Below are 15439 nucleotides of genomic sequence, written 5' to 3' on the forward strand. Positions count from 1 at the left end.
GTAGGTCTGGATCAAGCAGGTGACAGAGGACAGTTTAGAGGGGTTTTGTTTTAAGCATCGACTGTGTTGAAACTACAAGATGCCACAAATGCAGCACTCACAGGGGAGAGAGCAGTGTGGATGGACACAGGGGATGTACGCCTAAGAGCTTGCCTTGTTTTATTTTCAGCTGTAACAGATGTCCTCTCTCTGCTGCTCACAATTATTCTTTTTGCAGAGAACAGAAGCCACGAACAGCCAAGACATTTGCAGACAGTATAAAAAGCGGGTTTGGGGGTGTGAGGAGGAGGGTCAAAAGCAGAACTCTGTTTGTTTGGCACCTAAATATAGCCCACTTAACTCAGCAAATGTTTTTTTCCTCTACTATGCGCTATTCTGTTTGTATTTAGAGGCTGTAAGGAGCCAGCTTAGCATCATATTATATTATTATTTATATATATATATATATATATAATATTATATATTATATTCTCAGGTGGAGAATTTGCTTCTGTTCCTCGAAACCAATTTCTGCCACAAGTGGCCATGGTCACCCATCCGAGCCTTGGGTGCAAAAAAGGCAGCTTACAGCTGAAGCTCCAGCAGCAGGATGGGCTCTTACCCCTACCCAAATGTGCTCTGCTCAGACCTTCCTGCCTGGGAACCCAGCCTCTGACAACCCAATCAAACACATCACAAGGTGACAAAACTTTTTCCGGTTTCAGTGTTTTAAGATTGCTGGTTATAAAAGCATGCGACCCCTCCCAGATGTTTGTTTCCAATGGAATCTCACACACATGCACCTTTCTTGCAACAAAATCTACCACACCGTAGAGTTAGGCCTACACAGAATGTTTTCTATCCATTATCACTGAAACCAGTTTTTGCTTGCTGAAATTCAATCATATATTTCTCTGTCAATGCAGCATCTGATTTACCTTTTTAGTTGAGTGCCAAAGCACAGACAAGTCATTTCACTTCTCAGAAACCCTCACAGATACTTTTTGAAAAGCACAGGCAACAAGCAACAAAGGGCAATTTTTTACTCCTAAATAAAACCATACTCTACAATTTTTTTCCAATGCTTTCACGCTAATTTGCTGAGGTAGCTGCCCTTTATTCTCAATATATGTACTGCAGAAAAGCGCACTTGAGAGAGAAAATACCAGAGAAAATGGTAGCAAGGTATTCAATGGCCATGGCTGAGCAATCCCAGGATCACCAACACAAGCAGGTAAAAAAAAACCAAGACTTTTAGGTCTTCCAAAAATCTGCAGAGGACCTGGAAGGTTGAAAGCAAGCAGAAGTCATTGGTGCAAGGAAGCAAACCCATACAAGAGCATAAGTAAGACAGGCACTACACTGTTACTTCCCCTGTAGGTGCTACTCAGGAACTAGCATCTGAGCCTTATAAGGGTCTCCAATACACATAAAATTTGACTGTAATTCAACAGCTGCCTTCCTTAATACTGGCCTTACAGACCAAATTTTTGCAGCCATTAAGTCCAGTGAGTTTAACAAATGACATGACTCTCATTTATAACGTGTTGTCCATCACAGACTGCATCAAGAGCCTCTTCCAGTGGATACAGGTTTTGGTTTTGTTTTTTTTAAAGAAGGAACAGGTTCATTTTGGTTAAATCTATAATAGAAAGAGTCCTTTGTAGCTTGTGGATGGAACTGCTGATCAAAACAAAGGTAAGAAATAGAGCCAGTGCCTAATACATAACCAGTAGCAGTGGTACACTCCCATCCCACTGTCACCATTACTGGCTCTTGTGCTCCAGCATTCAGGCTTGCCATGTTTGCAGAAAGCATCCCTTGATGGTGCATGCCCTCCTGCAGGGACTTCAATAAATCTAGCTAATGAATGGAGGGAAATAAAACAGATAGTTAGCATTCCCATGGGACTCCTCTAATGAAAGACTGCTGGGTTGCAACACAATATCCACACTGCAACAGATCCCTGCGCCACTGCCAACGAAAAGGCCGCATGAGCTCTTTATGCCAAGGCAAGCTGTAGCTCCGAGACACCACGTCAGAGTCAGTTAAGCAACAAAGTAAGTGAGCTGTACCACCTGTGCCTCTTCTCCATGCAGAACTGCTGTAAAAGTTCAAATATCTCCTTGCAGAAACAAGTCTAACTTCAAATGGTAACTACTCAATGGCTGCCTCCTCCTTTCAGAAACTGCACACAAAGCTCTAACCAAGGGAACTTCGCATAAGATCAGAGTATCTGCCTTATTTAAGCTCCCCCAACATACTCATTATCGTAGTATCTGAGTACATCTGTGTTGGGTATACTGCTAATAGAGAAAAGCCGTCATCTCTCCACGCTTCATTTCTCCCGTGTGCCTTGCAGATCTGCACTTCTACTGGGAAAACAGAAAGCAATCAAGTATCTGATGAGCAGGAGATGTTTTCTCCCCTTTGTGCAATTGCTCTGTTAACAAGATTTAAAAGTGCAAAGACGTGTATGGAAGAAAATATGTATGTGCACATACACTTGGCTCAACTAGTTCTTAAATGCCCAGCAAGTCCTGATAAACAGCACCAGGAGAGCACTCAGCAGTGAATGATGTACGGGCATGAAGGCAGACAAACCCCATATCTAACTGAGGCTTAGTCCGTGTTTTATCTGCACACTGACCACGAGCAAGATATGACTGTTAGTCTATAGGAACTGCAAAGAGGACAAGTAACAACAGCTACCCTCAGCTTTACTTCGGTACTGGACCAAGACATATCGAGTAACAGCTGAATGACATCCTGCCATCATCCTGCATGCACCGCAACGTTTTGTCAATACAATTCAAAGCCATTGCCGCTGAATGCCCCGATGCAAAGTAAACAGGTCGCTGCTTGTCTGTTTTGGTGCTGGTTTTCATGGCAGCAATGTGAGCTATCAGTCTTTTGGCTGAGCTGAGCAAGGTCCAGGCACCCAACCTGATGGAAATGCTGTCTGCCCATAACAGGAGGCCCCTGGGACATCACATCTCATCAGCCACAAGACACTGATTTTGTGCAAGCTGACACAACAGAAAAGCTGGATTGTCAGGAAAATCAAGCTTCCCGCTCTATCTTATGTGACAGCCACTGGAAGCTCTCTGACTGCTGATGTAGAGAGGAAACGAGGGGGGTTTCTTAGGGAGATGGAAAGCCTAACAGATGGGACAGCTTAGCAGAATGAAGTGCTTTGGGGCTGAGAGGGAAAAGATAAGCAGACGTCTGTAAGAAGAGGGAAAAGGGGGAAAAGAAGGAGGTGCAGGAATGAAGAAGAGATCTGGGGAAGTAACTGAGGCTAAGGCTTGTCTTGCTTCAGCAAGTTCTTGCTGCTGCCAGCTCTTCATCTCTGTGCAGCTTCCCCAGCAGGTATCCAGCAGACTGGCCAAAGACAACAAAAGTGAGCTGTTAGCACAGCTGTCACCAAGACCACATCTGCAGTGATGAGCAACACGGCTCAGGACTGTGCCATTCATCATGGGCCAAAACCATTCATCTATTTCACTTAATTAAAAAAGAACCGTAAAACTACAGCAAAACATAGTAATTATCAAAAAACACATATCTCCTCTATGTGATCAGGTTTAGCTACCGCTACAAGCTTTGCTCATAACCCATTACAGAAATTTACCAATGTAAATCATACTGAAACTGCACTGCAAACAATTGTATGTATTTGTGCACGTATTTCCAACTCAGGAAGACAATCTTCCATTTGAACTAAAGGAATTTCTCAGCTTCCTAGGGGACACGATTTTCAAAGCATATCAATAGCAATTAAGACAATTAAGGTTGTTTCAAACAAGCCTGAACTGGGAGCTGTGTGGCATTATTTGCATCACGTTTGGTTTAACTACACCACTGTTAACTTCCTGCCTATTGCCTCAACGTGCTGTTTGAGTCACGCAGCAATTGATTTCTTCTGTTTGTCAGAGTTATCACCCACCAAGAAAGTTATCTGCCTCATTTAGTCTGTGGATTACAAGAACACTTATGAATTCCCCTCACCCAGCGGATCTTTGTGTGAAGTTCACATCACACAGGCACTTTAAGTAGTAAGAAGCACTAAGAGATCACAACCTGCACAGGGGGCATGGCTATGATAACATTTAGCAAACTACCTGGGCATCTACAAGGCACAGCTTCCCTTCCAGACAACCCAGACAGCTACATGAAGACTTCTCTGACTTGTTCTGATGACCCACCATCAGTAATGAAGAAAATGAGCTGGTCTGCCTAGAGAGTTTGCAGAGCCATTTCCAGCCTACAGCACAGAGCTGCTCCGTGGCTCTCCTAACACAGTTTGTGCACTGAACAGGAAACACCTCCGACAAATATGCTCACAAACCAAGTCAAAAAGGGGAATTCAGAGAACAAAACACAGATCCAGATAGGAAAAATGCAGCAGTACGAGTAGGGGCCCCATTTCAGGGATATCCTACTCCAAGATTGCTACTAACAAAAAAACCAAATAACCCTAACGCTACTTTGTAATGTTAAAGTCTGGGAGCCCATTTTCTGCTCCGAGACCATGCACCAGTGTTCAAGTTTGGCTATATGTGCTCAGGCACTAGTTTCCAAGGAAACCAGTGACTGCATGAACATTGCAAAATGCAAGTCCTATGCTCGCTGTTTCACAAGTACGCTCTAGCTATCTCTGTGACACAAACCCTCCCAGGTAGATGCTGTTCCACTGCTTCTCAGAGACCCCTAATACAATTTCAGACTTCAGGGTGTCAGCATACACAACACGTATCAAAACGGTGCTCACACTTGCAACCACACCACTTTCTATATTTGTTCAGGAAAGGATAAAGGAACAATTGGAGAAAGGAGTTGTTTTAGGCTCCAGTGTAGCACACACTTCTGTGGGTTGTTTTTTTTTTTTTCCTGCTCTTTTAGATCTTCAAACAAAAACAAGCTGCACAAAACGGCATGGACTGCCATACCCCCTGGAAATGTCAAAGCAGCAACTGAAAAACATCTATACAGATATTTATTCTTTAGCCAGCTACAAAAGCAAGCATTCTGGCACCACAAAAAGCCAGAGTCAAGAAATACCAGCAGTGCAGGCAGCAAGGGGTGTCATTTAAGACAGTAAATCAAAGCAGCTTCCTGGGAGCCCTTACCTTAAGATAAGGTGCACATTCCATGACTTCTTGGCATCCCACAGACCCCATTTCAAGCACTATAAGCAAAGAAACCGTTACATATCGAGCCACTGTGGGATGAGTTTTAGTTTGTTTTGTTGTGGCAGCAACCAGTCTGAAGCTTTGTGCTTTACTTTAGAACTATCTATCACCAACACTCAGTAATACAGAGAAGAGCAAAAAAAAAGTGAACTTACAGATATGTATTTCAATTAAAAAATAGTTTCTGTGTTAATGATAGCCTTTTGTTAGGAGCTATTAGCTTGCTTAAAGCTACTATGCTCGCCAAATAGTTTTGTTTTGCATAGAATCATCATTAAAATTTCAAAAGAGCTTCTGAGCAAAAGCGATTGTGCTTTAAAAACTTGGTGTATTACGCTCTGCTGCTAAGATTAACATCCAAAAGTGGCAGCAATTCAGAGGAGCGTGTGCTGCTTACTGCTACTAAGCAAAGGCAACAGAAATGGCAGCAAAGTTTAATCCTACCCTCCCTAGTGAAATCAGCAGACAGGCAGAAAATCACAAAGCAAATGGATGGTGTTAATACCCTATTTTTGACCCTTCCTCTAACTAAAACATCTCTGGTCATTAGTTTGCATTCAGCATAAAGGTTACCTGCCTAAAGAAGCTTATTTCAGAGATGCCCCATACACTGCTTGCCAACAGAGATAAATCTTTGTCCCCTGCCCAGGAACTAAATACAACAGTTATTTCTCACCACCGCTGGCCACCAAAGCCTCGGGAAGCTGACTCATAAGCAGAGGGAACCTATCAGCAACCTCACCATGCAGCTTTGCAAGGCATAAAGCCTGAGGTGTGAGTCACATGAGTGCTCCTATGCATAGGAAAGCCCCATCCACCACCAGCAGCACGTTGCTGCTGCCAAACCTGGCCTGTCAAAACAGAGGAAAGCAGCATTTGACTGACTCGCATTCTGCACTGTCCTTGACACACCGCATGTAAAACTGCTGTCAGGAAGCATATAATCCTCTGCAATGGAAACTCATCCCTGCAAAGTGTGACGCTCTGCTCTCCGAGCTGCTCTGGGAGGGGAAGACAAGCAGGTGGGATGCCAGAAGAGCCAGAAGAACAGACAACTCATGAGGCAGCTCTGCAGGGCTGCCCTGGCCCACCTCACAAGTAGGACCAGGTTGCTGGGTGGGCATCAGGCCCCACGTACCCAGAGCAGCAGCTTAAGCATGAAGCAGCAGAACCAGGCACACAGATTCCTCCTCAGAACAATGTTCAACTACTTTCAGATTGAATCAGCATTCTATCACGTAAGATATAAAAGCAGTTCCAGCAGTTCATTACTTAATCATAAACGAATTTCAATTGGTGGCTGGACACATCACACGGAATTCCAGTTTCAAACAGAATTAAAATGAAAGGTTGCATCACCCTTGCCTGTTTACATCCATGGCTGCTGACAGCCTTTGCAGCACGATAGCAAAACCCCCTTGCGACATAACTAAAGAGGCCACCAGTCCTCTCCTGATCTCACAGCTCCTGCCCTACATTTCAGGAAGCAATCACTCCAGAGCGGTTGTCTCCCTCTCAGATCACAGGTTATCAATCTCTGGTTTGACCGGTTGGACGATGTTGCAACCATTGTCTGGATTATTTTAGAAAAAGGAAAGCGTGGGCTTTATGAAGAGGGGCTGATGGTTCCTCTAGGGCCACTCCTAGGTACCACAGAATAGATACAATTTATAAGTATCAGCAAATTATTTTATGTTCTAAATAAACAGGAAAGCAAACAAAGGTTACATCTCACTGAACAGCTGGGCCGTTCCTCACTCAGAATGTAACTCTTCAGTCTGCAGCTTTGGAAAACCTTAATTGAAATAAGTGCTGATACAAACTTTGTCTCACGGCATTACTTCAATGCTGGCGGGCTGTTAGCAGGCAGAACATATCCCGTGAGAGGTCAAAGGTGTGGAAAAACAAACAGAGCAGCAATCCCAGGAGATGGAGGGGAGATAAAGATTTGTCATTGCATTTCTCAAGCAGAGAAAAACACCCAGACATCTCTGTGGTCTTTACCCACTTACTGCAGCCACTTCTGGCAACCTCTGCGATGGGAGAAATAAAAGCTACTTCAGACAACTTCTTTTCTAGTTACCCTGCAAACAAAGGCTGACAAAGGTGCCGCTCCTGATGCTGGGATTAGATGATCTTAGAGGTCTTTTCCAACCTTAATGATCCTGTGAAAGGTCAGATATGTCTCACTAGTCTCATAACTCAGAAGGAATCAGCAGAATGTGTCCTTCTGCATATTTGAGTCATAAACTCTCCATGTGAACACGTGCACAGAGGTGCAAGAAAACCCATTATTTGGGTATTAATGATCCCAATAAACTAGGCCAGGTGCAATTCCTCAGTCTCCCAAGCACAGACACCACTAACAGCAGCTCATCTGGATTCTCATCATAAGCACTCCTGGTGAGCGGAACATACAGCTTACTTTTAAACAGGGATATCTTCCTTTCCGTTTAGATGCTCCTACTGAAAACACTCAGCAGTGCCGTGCCCCATGGACTCAGTAAGTGGCTGAAACAACCACAGACCTAGCACTGCCTCACAGGTATCAGGCCATCTGATCCACCTCAGCGATCCAGGTGTGCAGCAGCAACTTAGCTCAGAGCACTGGAAATGGCACAAGGGGACCACGCATCTAATACTGCCCATGGGAGGTTAAAACCAAGCACTGCTTCAGACAGTGCACTGCACTGGTTGGTGTGCACTGTGGCTGAGGAAGAGGCAGCCCCATCCCAAAGGCACACAGGTGTGCTGGCAGCACGGAGCAGCGCCTTACCCCGCCTCAGCTGCCCGGCACCGGGGGGGGGGGGGGGTACTCAGCAGCCGCCCCCCCCCGGCTTCCTGGGGTGTCTGGGGGCATTTTGCGGGTCTACCACAGTTCCTCCCCGCCGCCGGGCTGAGCCGCAGCCGTTCTCCTTAAAAGGGCAAAATATCTGCGGAGAAACGGCGGCGGGAAGGGGGAGTCGGGAAGAGGGTCCCGGGGCGGCGGCGGGGCCGGGCGATGGCCGCCCTTCCCTCCCTCCATCCATCCTCGCGGGGCGGTTGCCAGGAGACGGCGGGGCAGCGCAGGGCAGGGCAGGGCGGCCGGGTACCGCCGTGCCGGGGCAGCGATGGGGAGCGGCCGGAGCGCGACAGCGGCGCGGCTCCGCTGTGTTGGAGAGCAAGGGGTCCGGGGCCGCTCGGCGGCAGGAAGCGGCGCTCGCCAGGTGCCACACGTGGCCGCGTCCCGGAGCCGAGGGGCCACTAAAGAGCTGCGGTACCGATGGAAAGAAGCCCCGAGGATGGCAGCCGCCCCGGCCCCTCCCGCAGCCCCGCCGCTCGCAACTTTCCCACCGGGCAGGCGGCCGGGCGCTGCTTACTGCGGGCTCTTGGGGTAGAAGGGGAGCGTGACGTGGCTGAGGTCCTGGATGTCGAAGGCGGTGGGCTCGGCCGAGATCGCCTGCCGCTTGGTCCGCTGCTCGCCCTGCAGGCTGCGGGCGCTCTGCTGCTGCGCCTGCCGCGTGGCGGGCCGGATCACCGAGCGGTACTTGTCCAGCTCGTTCTGCAGCTTCTGGATCAGCTCGTCCTTCTGGTCCAGCTCCAGCTCCAGCTCGTCGATCAGCGCATCCCGCTGCCGCAGCTCCTCGATCTTCTCCTGCAGCGCGTACTGTAAATCCCGCAACGTGCCCATGCTCCCGCTCAGCCCCGAGCCTCTCCCGGCAACTTTCCACCGGGAGCCGCCCGACGTTCGGCCCAACTTCCCCGCGCCCCTCCGGCCCGGGGCCCCTCGGCCGGCCCGCCCCCTCCCCCCCGGCGGCCCCGGAGCCGGCTGGCGCGGGGCGCTCCCGATCCGCCTGCGCCCGGCGAGGCTGCGAGGCTGCGGGAGGCAGCTCACACGCGCTGGCGGGCGGGCGGCGGGGCGGAGGGAGGCGGCGGGCGGGCGGGCAGGGGCGAACGCGCCGAGGCTGTGCTGCCTGATGGGGCCGGGGGGCAGCTCCGGGGGCTGCGGGGGGAGCCCCCGCCGGGCCACCCCCCCCTTCCCCTCCCCGGCCTCCGCTGGCAGGGGGAGGCAGCCCGGAGAGCCCGGCCCCGGGGCGGCAGCGGCTGGGCGGGTCCCCGCCTGGCGGCGGGCGCTCACCTCTAACCGAGCGTTGGGGCTGACGCTGAGCCCTCCCCTCGTACTTTTCTTTATTAATAAACTGGTGAATCGGGGCTTTCTGCTCCCGGTGGCACGGCTCCCGCAGCCAGGCTGTTTCAATGGGGATAGCGGCCAAGCGGCTGTGCTGGAACGAGCCCGGTCGGTGGGGCGTGTGAGGCTCAGTGCACTAAGACAAGTTGAAGTCAGGGCAGTAGGTTCCACGTAGCCCCATTGCTTCAACAGAAGCTGCCTTCTGCCGTCCCGAACCCAGCAGGGTTTATTCAACCGCTGCGCTGCAGGGCTCTGCCCGTGCCGTGCTGTTTATGGGGCTGTCACACAAAAACAACAAATCGAGGAGCCACGTTGGTACCATTGCATGGAAGGAACGGAGCTGCGCACCACGACAGCACAGCTCTTAGCCCCCAGGCCTGGACGAGGAACGGCAGCTGCTCCATGTTCAGCTCTGCTGTTTGAAAGGGCCTGGGCTCTACTCACAAACCTGGAGCACATACTCGGTACCTCCTGCCTCTTGCAAGATGCACGTGCAAAAATGCTGCTTCTTGACACTCCTGTGTCCCTGTCTGTTTTCATGGGTTGCCACCCCGCTTTAAGTTCAGGCAGTGCTTTCTGTACAGCCCCTCCACTGCAACCTTCTGTAACTCCCCGGGAACAAAAGTACCAAATATCTTCTGAACGTTTCCATTTATAAATATGACCGGTGTTAAATAGATGCACATGTGCTGCCTGCAAACTAGAAGTCAATGATAAACAAAGATAATGTAATAGCATCAAGCCAGTGTGCTTACAATCTTGCTGTTTTCCTTCCCCCAGAAGCGATTTGTCCCCCTGGACCAGGAAGATGTGATACAGTTTGCATGTGATACAGTTTGCATGTGATACAGTTTGCTGAAGCCCACCAGGCTCCCGGAGAACAACAGCCCTAAGGGAAACTCATGCATAATTTCTCAATGACAAGCAGCAAAACCACGCTGCTCAGTTATTACTGGAGGTGCACAGCCTGCAACTGAGCCAACATTACAGAGATAAGAAAGGATGCAGAGGAAAAACATGAGACATTATGAGAAATAAAACTGGCATGGAATTTAAATATACGTGAAGGAAATCTTGGTTTACAGGTGGAAGACAAGTTTGCATAAGGCCTAGAGGAAAGACTGTAGGGCTCGATTTTAGATCTGTGCCTATAACCAATAAACTCATGTCTGGTCTTCCCTGGTTGCCAGAGAGTGAAGCACCCTATAGACCTTCTCAAGCTGCCAGCTGAGCTCTGCTACCCGAAGGCAGCAGCAGGTTGCCTGTTTTTGGCAAGGAACCCCTCAGGTAGGTGTTACCACCCCCCTCCAATAAACATAAATGTTCCTGTCCCAGTGCTCCCAACTCCATGTTCCCATCAAAAAATCTTTGGCTCTCCAAGCAGCCGCTTTGTCTTCCTGAGCCCCTGAATGGAAAGAAATGGCTTTGCAGAGAAGAATGGTAGGAATGCATCGACTGGCTCGGCTGCAGGAGAATGGGATGAGGCTGCGTGCAGTTTGTTAAGGGAGCAACCATCATCCTAAAAGCACATTTCTACCCAGTTGTAATGCTGTGCTCTGCTTTGCCCAAAGAAGCAAAACCAAATAGAGCATCTGCAGCCTACCTGTCCCAAAACACTCCAGCATGGCTCTCAGGCAGCCCCACAAAACACAGCCGTGCCATCCATGCCACTGATGTACTCACATTAATTCCCTTCTGCACAGCTCCTGAGTTTTAATAGCTTTCACTTTCAAGGATCATCTGCCACCAAATGTACCCACTCAGCTGCCTTTCTACAAACAAAAAAGCTCCCCACTCTGCAAGCACTTCCCAGAGTTCACTACGTCAGGCTCAAGTAGCATGCAGGATGGCAAGCAGGCAAACACATGCATAGAACTCATGTGTTGGGCAGCCAAGGTTATAATCTCCCTTATATTTAGAGTGAGGAGAGGGATGGCGTTCAATAGCAATGGGTACAGCTCCATATGTGAACAAGCTCCTCCTTTTTTACCTTCCCACGTTGCCAGGACAGTTGGCCATTCTTTGCACTTTTTACCTCAAACAAGTTGCCTGCAGAACCTCCTTCTGGAGCCATTGTGTCCTGTAGATTTGAAGGGGAGGGCTGGGAAGTAGTTCAGCCCCAAAGGATGATGATGAAGTTGGACCTACTGTATCAAAGAAGCCTTGCTAAGGCTACGGAGCAGGAATTAGCATTATTTGGAAAGTATTTCAGCCCCACTTCTCTCTAAAAATAAGCCCTGCTTTCTCCTGGCATTGGACATTCCTCATTCTGGTTCTTTCTGGAGCCTTTAAAAGTGAGAGCCGGACCCACTTGTCCCTCCCCATCACAAGCATGGAGAGAACCCAGGGCTGGGAATTCTTGCAGCCCAGTGCTATGTCTTAAACCCCATTGAGTCCTAAGTGCTGGAAGTAACACCTCATATGGATCATCTCAAGGGTTTGGTCTTTTTTTTCCCATTTAGTATGTAGATTTTTTCCATTATCAGTAAGAAGCACTAAGAAAAAGCTCTTGTAAGGAGAGTGCAACTGCTCCAGCCTGCCCTAGGAAATCTTCCCAGTATAAGGATCATTTGGAGCAAATAAAGTGCATGAGAAAAATGCCCCAAGGTCCAATAATGGTACCAAAAAAAGACATGCTGCAAAGAAAAGAAGGAATAATAATGTGCTGTACTGTAATTGGTAAAACGTTTAGCTTTTTATATCACATTAGGGGCATACCTAGTAACGCACAAATGAATGCTGGTGTCATGCACAGCAAATTGATGAGCCCTGATAAGTGTAAAACAGCACAGAATTACCCATGCAATACAGTGGGGCAGTTTCAGCCCTCCCTCCCTTTTCATGGGAGGGCTGGATGCCCAGTGAGGCCAGACCTAGGCACATCTCCCTACAGGCTGGGTTAAGCTTCAAAATGATTCAGCTTCCTTAAGAAGTCTTGTGTTAAGCTCATGTTAAACAGCAACTTGTTCCGAAAAACCACCAAAGTAAATACTTAGTGCTGCTTTGCATTTGTTACGATTAGACACTGGCTATGCCCCTGCTTTTCTCAGCAGTCCCAGTGTACCAACTATGTAGAGCAAAAGCAGCATTTAGGCAAGGAGAGCCCTGGAAATGTTGTTTTCTTGCTTTCAGCCTTAAGCTACCAGCAAATGATCCAAGGGACCAATTAAACTAACTGTAGGGGAAAAGATTCTTGGAGCCCTGATATACAGGATATAAAGGAAGAGAAGTTCATAGAAAACACTGACAGCTGGCAAAGCAGATTCACTCTGGTTAGAAGTTGCAGCCTTTGCAAGCAGGCAGAAACTGAGCATCAGAGCTGCTGCTGCTGCTTTGAAACTGCACATGACCGTTCAATCATTACTATTCCCTATCCAGAAACCCTCCAGCTGCCAAACATATGCCCCATGACACTTTAGCATTATGTTGCTTTGGAAAGGCACATATACAGAACATGGGTCTGACCACTCTGCTCTATGTGATCCCAGCAATTGGGTGCTCAATGGGGCATCTGGGGTCAGACCCCATCCTTCTGCACTCACCCCGCTGCTCCTGCTAACCTTTTCAGTGTGGGATCACACCTTCATCTCTCTGTGCACAGGCTCCGTGGGGCTCAGGCTAGCAGTAACAGCATCTCATGGTATGTTTATAGAGATGGTGATTTTTGCATTGGCATTCAGCAGCATGCTGGTAAAAACTAGGGTTGATGAAAAGCGATGTTTGCCTTGTAGCCAGCCTGAGATGTTTAGTATACTTATAAAACCCCACAAAGACTCAGCTTTTAGCATCCAGCCACATCCTCCACCACTTCAACCCTCCATCACCTTTTCACTGATTTTTCTCCACCACAGGTCAAAATCAGAGCACTCAGAAAGGCATAAATGGTGACAGACTTACTTCCCCCCCAGCTATTATTGTTTTAGTCCATAGTGGCTCATTCCTACCATACGATTTTGAGGCTGCCTGATGCTGTTCCTTGCTCCCCAGCTGTAACCGTGGCAAAGCCCTGACAGCCCTGGGCACCCCCTTCTCCTCACCCTTCCCAGCCCAGTGGCATTTCTTATCTCCCTTAGCCAGTATTGTGCCAGTCACCTGCCGTAATTGCCTCAGCGCATTGTGCTGATCTATCCAGCCTTCAAAACAATTCATTTATATTCAAAACTGGGTTAGAAATAAACACGGATTGCACTGTGACCAGTATGAAAATAGCCAGTGTGTTATCATTATTTTATGACTGATGCATTGCGAGCAGCCGCACTGTCTCTTTAGGGAATCAAATTAATTCCTCTACTGATTATAAAATATCATTTGAATGTTTCAAGTATTTATAAAAACAAGCACAAAATGAACATTTAAACCTGTATTTTATGCAACTGGACAGACTGCTGTTTCTTACAGATAAATGTAAGTTGCACTCAAAGTTGTCTGCCTTTCTAGAAATGGATTCAACCCAGAAGTCTTTCTCTGACCCCAACACATCCTGAGCAATGAGGCATATTTTACCACAATACCAGACTGTTATTCATGTCTCTGGAAGCGTTTACGTCCACAATTCTTAGCAGCGCTAAACCTTCTCTTGCAGAATCCATTTCCTAAAAGGCCTTGTGCTCCGAGTCGATGCTCGTGGTCATTTACGGCTCCAAATAAATGGCAGCATCCCACAGAGGACCCAGCTCATTAGGATACCAAGGAAATGTCTGTGCATCATCCAGGCAGATGTAAGCAGGGGCTCACATTGGGTTTCACAAAGGTTTTTCGGCGCTTCACTGACTTCTACGGCTATTTCTTATTCATGCTTGGGGAAACTTCATCAGGTTGGGCTCTCTAACTGTGTACAAAACCGTTTTGCTCACAGCATCCTCTCTGTCAGTTTGCTCAAACTGATTGCTCTACTCATCGGAGCATTAGAGGCCACCAACGCTTGATTTCCTACACACTGCCAACATCTTTTGACTGACTGCCTTGCTGCACTGTGTGTATCAGGGGATAGGCAGAACTTTTCTCTCATGTGCAAGTCCTGTTCCAAATCAGCACAGCCCTGTGACCACCCCTGTGCACACCACAGGTAAATGGGCTAGGAAAGCCCAGGACCCCCAGCCCCCTTCTCACTCCATCTCCGTCTTGTTCTGTCTGATTGTGACCATCTGTCTTGCACAGAACTAAAGTCTGTGTTGAAATATGCTGGAAAGCTTCACCTTGGCAATTCCTCTCCACCATGAAACACTCTGGAAAGCTTCACTACTGGAACTCTTCTCCACCACCTCCTAATTTATGATCCAGGTGGAGAACAGCAGAAATTTCATGATGTTGACTCACGGGAGACCCCTCAAATCTGGGAGTAAAAATCATTTGTGAGCAATGAGGCTGTAAAGGCAACATGCATTTGGGGGCTGCTTCTCTGCCCTAGGAAGCAATTCTAGGTTTGGCTGCAATCTCTTACAACCTCCTGTTAGAAGGAAGTTCTGCTGAATCTTGATCCTTTACTTGCACGGCTTAATCCAAATAACCTTAATATATGCAATCTGTCTGCGCAAAGCTCAATATACAAACTCATCTTCAAACCCTCTGACATGCTACGAGCATTTCTCATGCTGTTAGAATAGAAAGGCTCAATCCCAGTACGCAGCATAAAAACCTGTGGCGTGGCACAGTCAACACACTTTGTGCATCTGCTCTGCTACAAGAATGAAAACTCGCAACCAGTTTCCAAAATCCCCTTTGCAGACAAACAAAAGTCTATTTTACACAAGCAGCTCTTGCTCTTTTTATTTCTTTTGGCATAAAAGCCGTGGCTATCAGTACAACAACAGCCTTCAGCCCATGATTTGGGCATGACGTAGCACTGCATGCCCTCACCCTGCTCAGTGGGTACTTGGCCCCGCTCTGTTCCCTTACATGGCCTGCAGCTTTGGCAGGCGCAGCATTCTCCACATTCTTCTTCTTTTTCCCCCTGCTTTTTAATTCTCTTTTCTTTTTGGAGCATAGCACATGAGGAGTAATGCTGCCCTCTGCTGCACTGCGAGCTCACATCAAATAATACTGACGAATAGCCGCCAACAAGAAGTCAGCCAAAAGGCAACGCAGAAACAAAAATAAG

At 48.0% G+C, this 15439-nt stretch overlaps 1 protein-coding gene across 3 annotated transcripts in view; it reads right to left on the bottom strand.

The window, feature by feature from the left end:
• The window catches only part of PRKG1 (protein kinase cGMP-dependent 1), a 316142-nt gene that overhangs the window by 287033 nt on the left and 13670 nt on the right, over positions 1-15439 (bottom strand). The window contains exon 1 of one of the 3 annotated variants that reach the window (XM_015866197.2): positions 8534-8972. The exons of 1 other annotated variant lie outside the window; for it this stretch is intronic. In XM_015866197.2, coding sequence (XP_015721683.1) covers positions 8534-8844 — 311 coding nt within the window. In that variant the 5' untranslated portion in view covers positions 8845-8972. Of the gene's footprint in view, positions 1-5747; positions 5768-8533; positions 8973-15439 lie in introns of those variants that run through there. One more of the 3 variants, XM_015866199.2, reaches the window with a different exon arrangement.

The sequence above is a fragment of the Coturnix japonica genome, chromosome 6, assembly GCF_001577835.2.
Source record: "Coturnix japonica isolate 7356 chromosome 6, Coturnix japonica 2.1, whole genome shotgun sequence".
NCBI classification, from domain to species: Eukaryota; Metazoa; Chordata; class Aves; order Galliformes; family Phasianidae; genus Coturnix; species Coturnix japonica.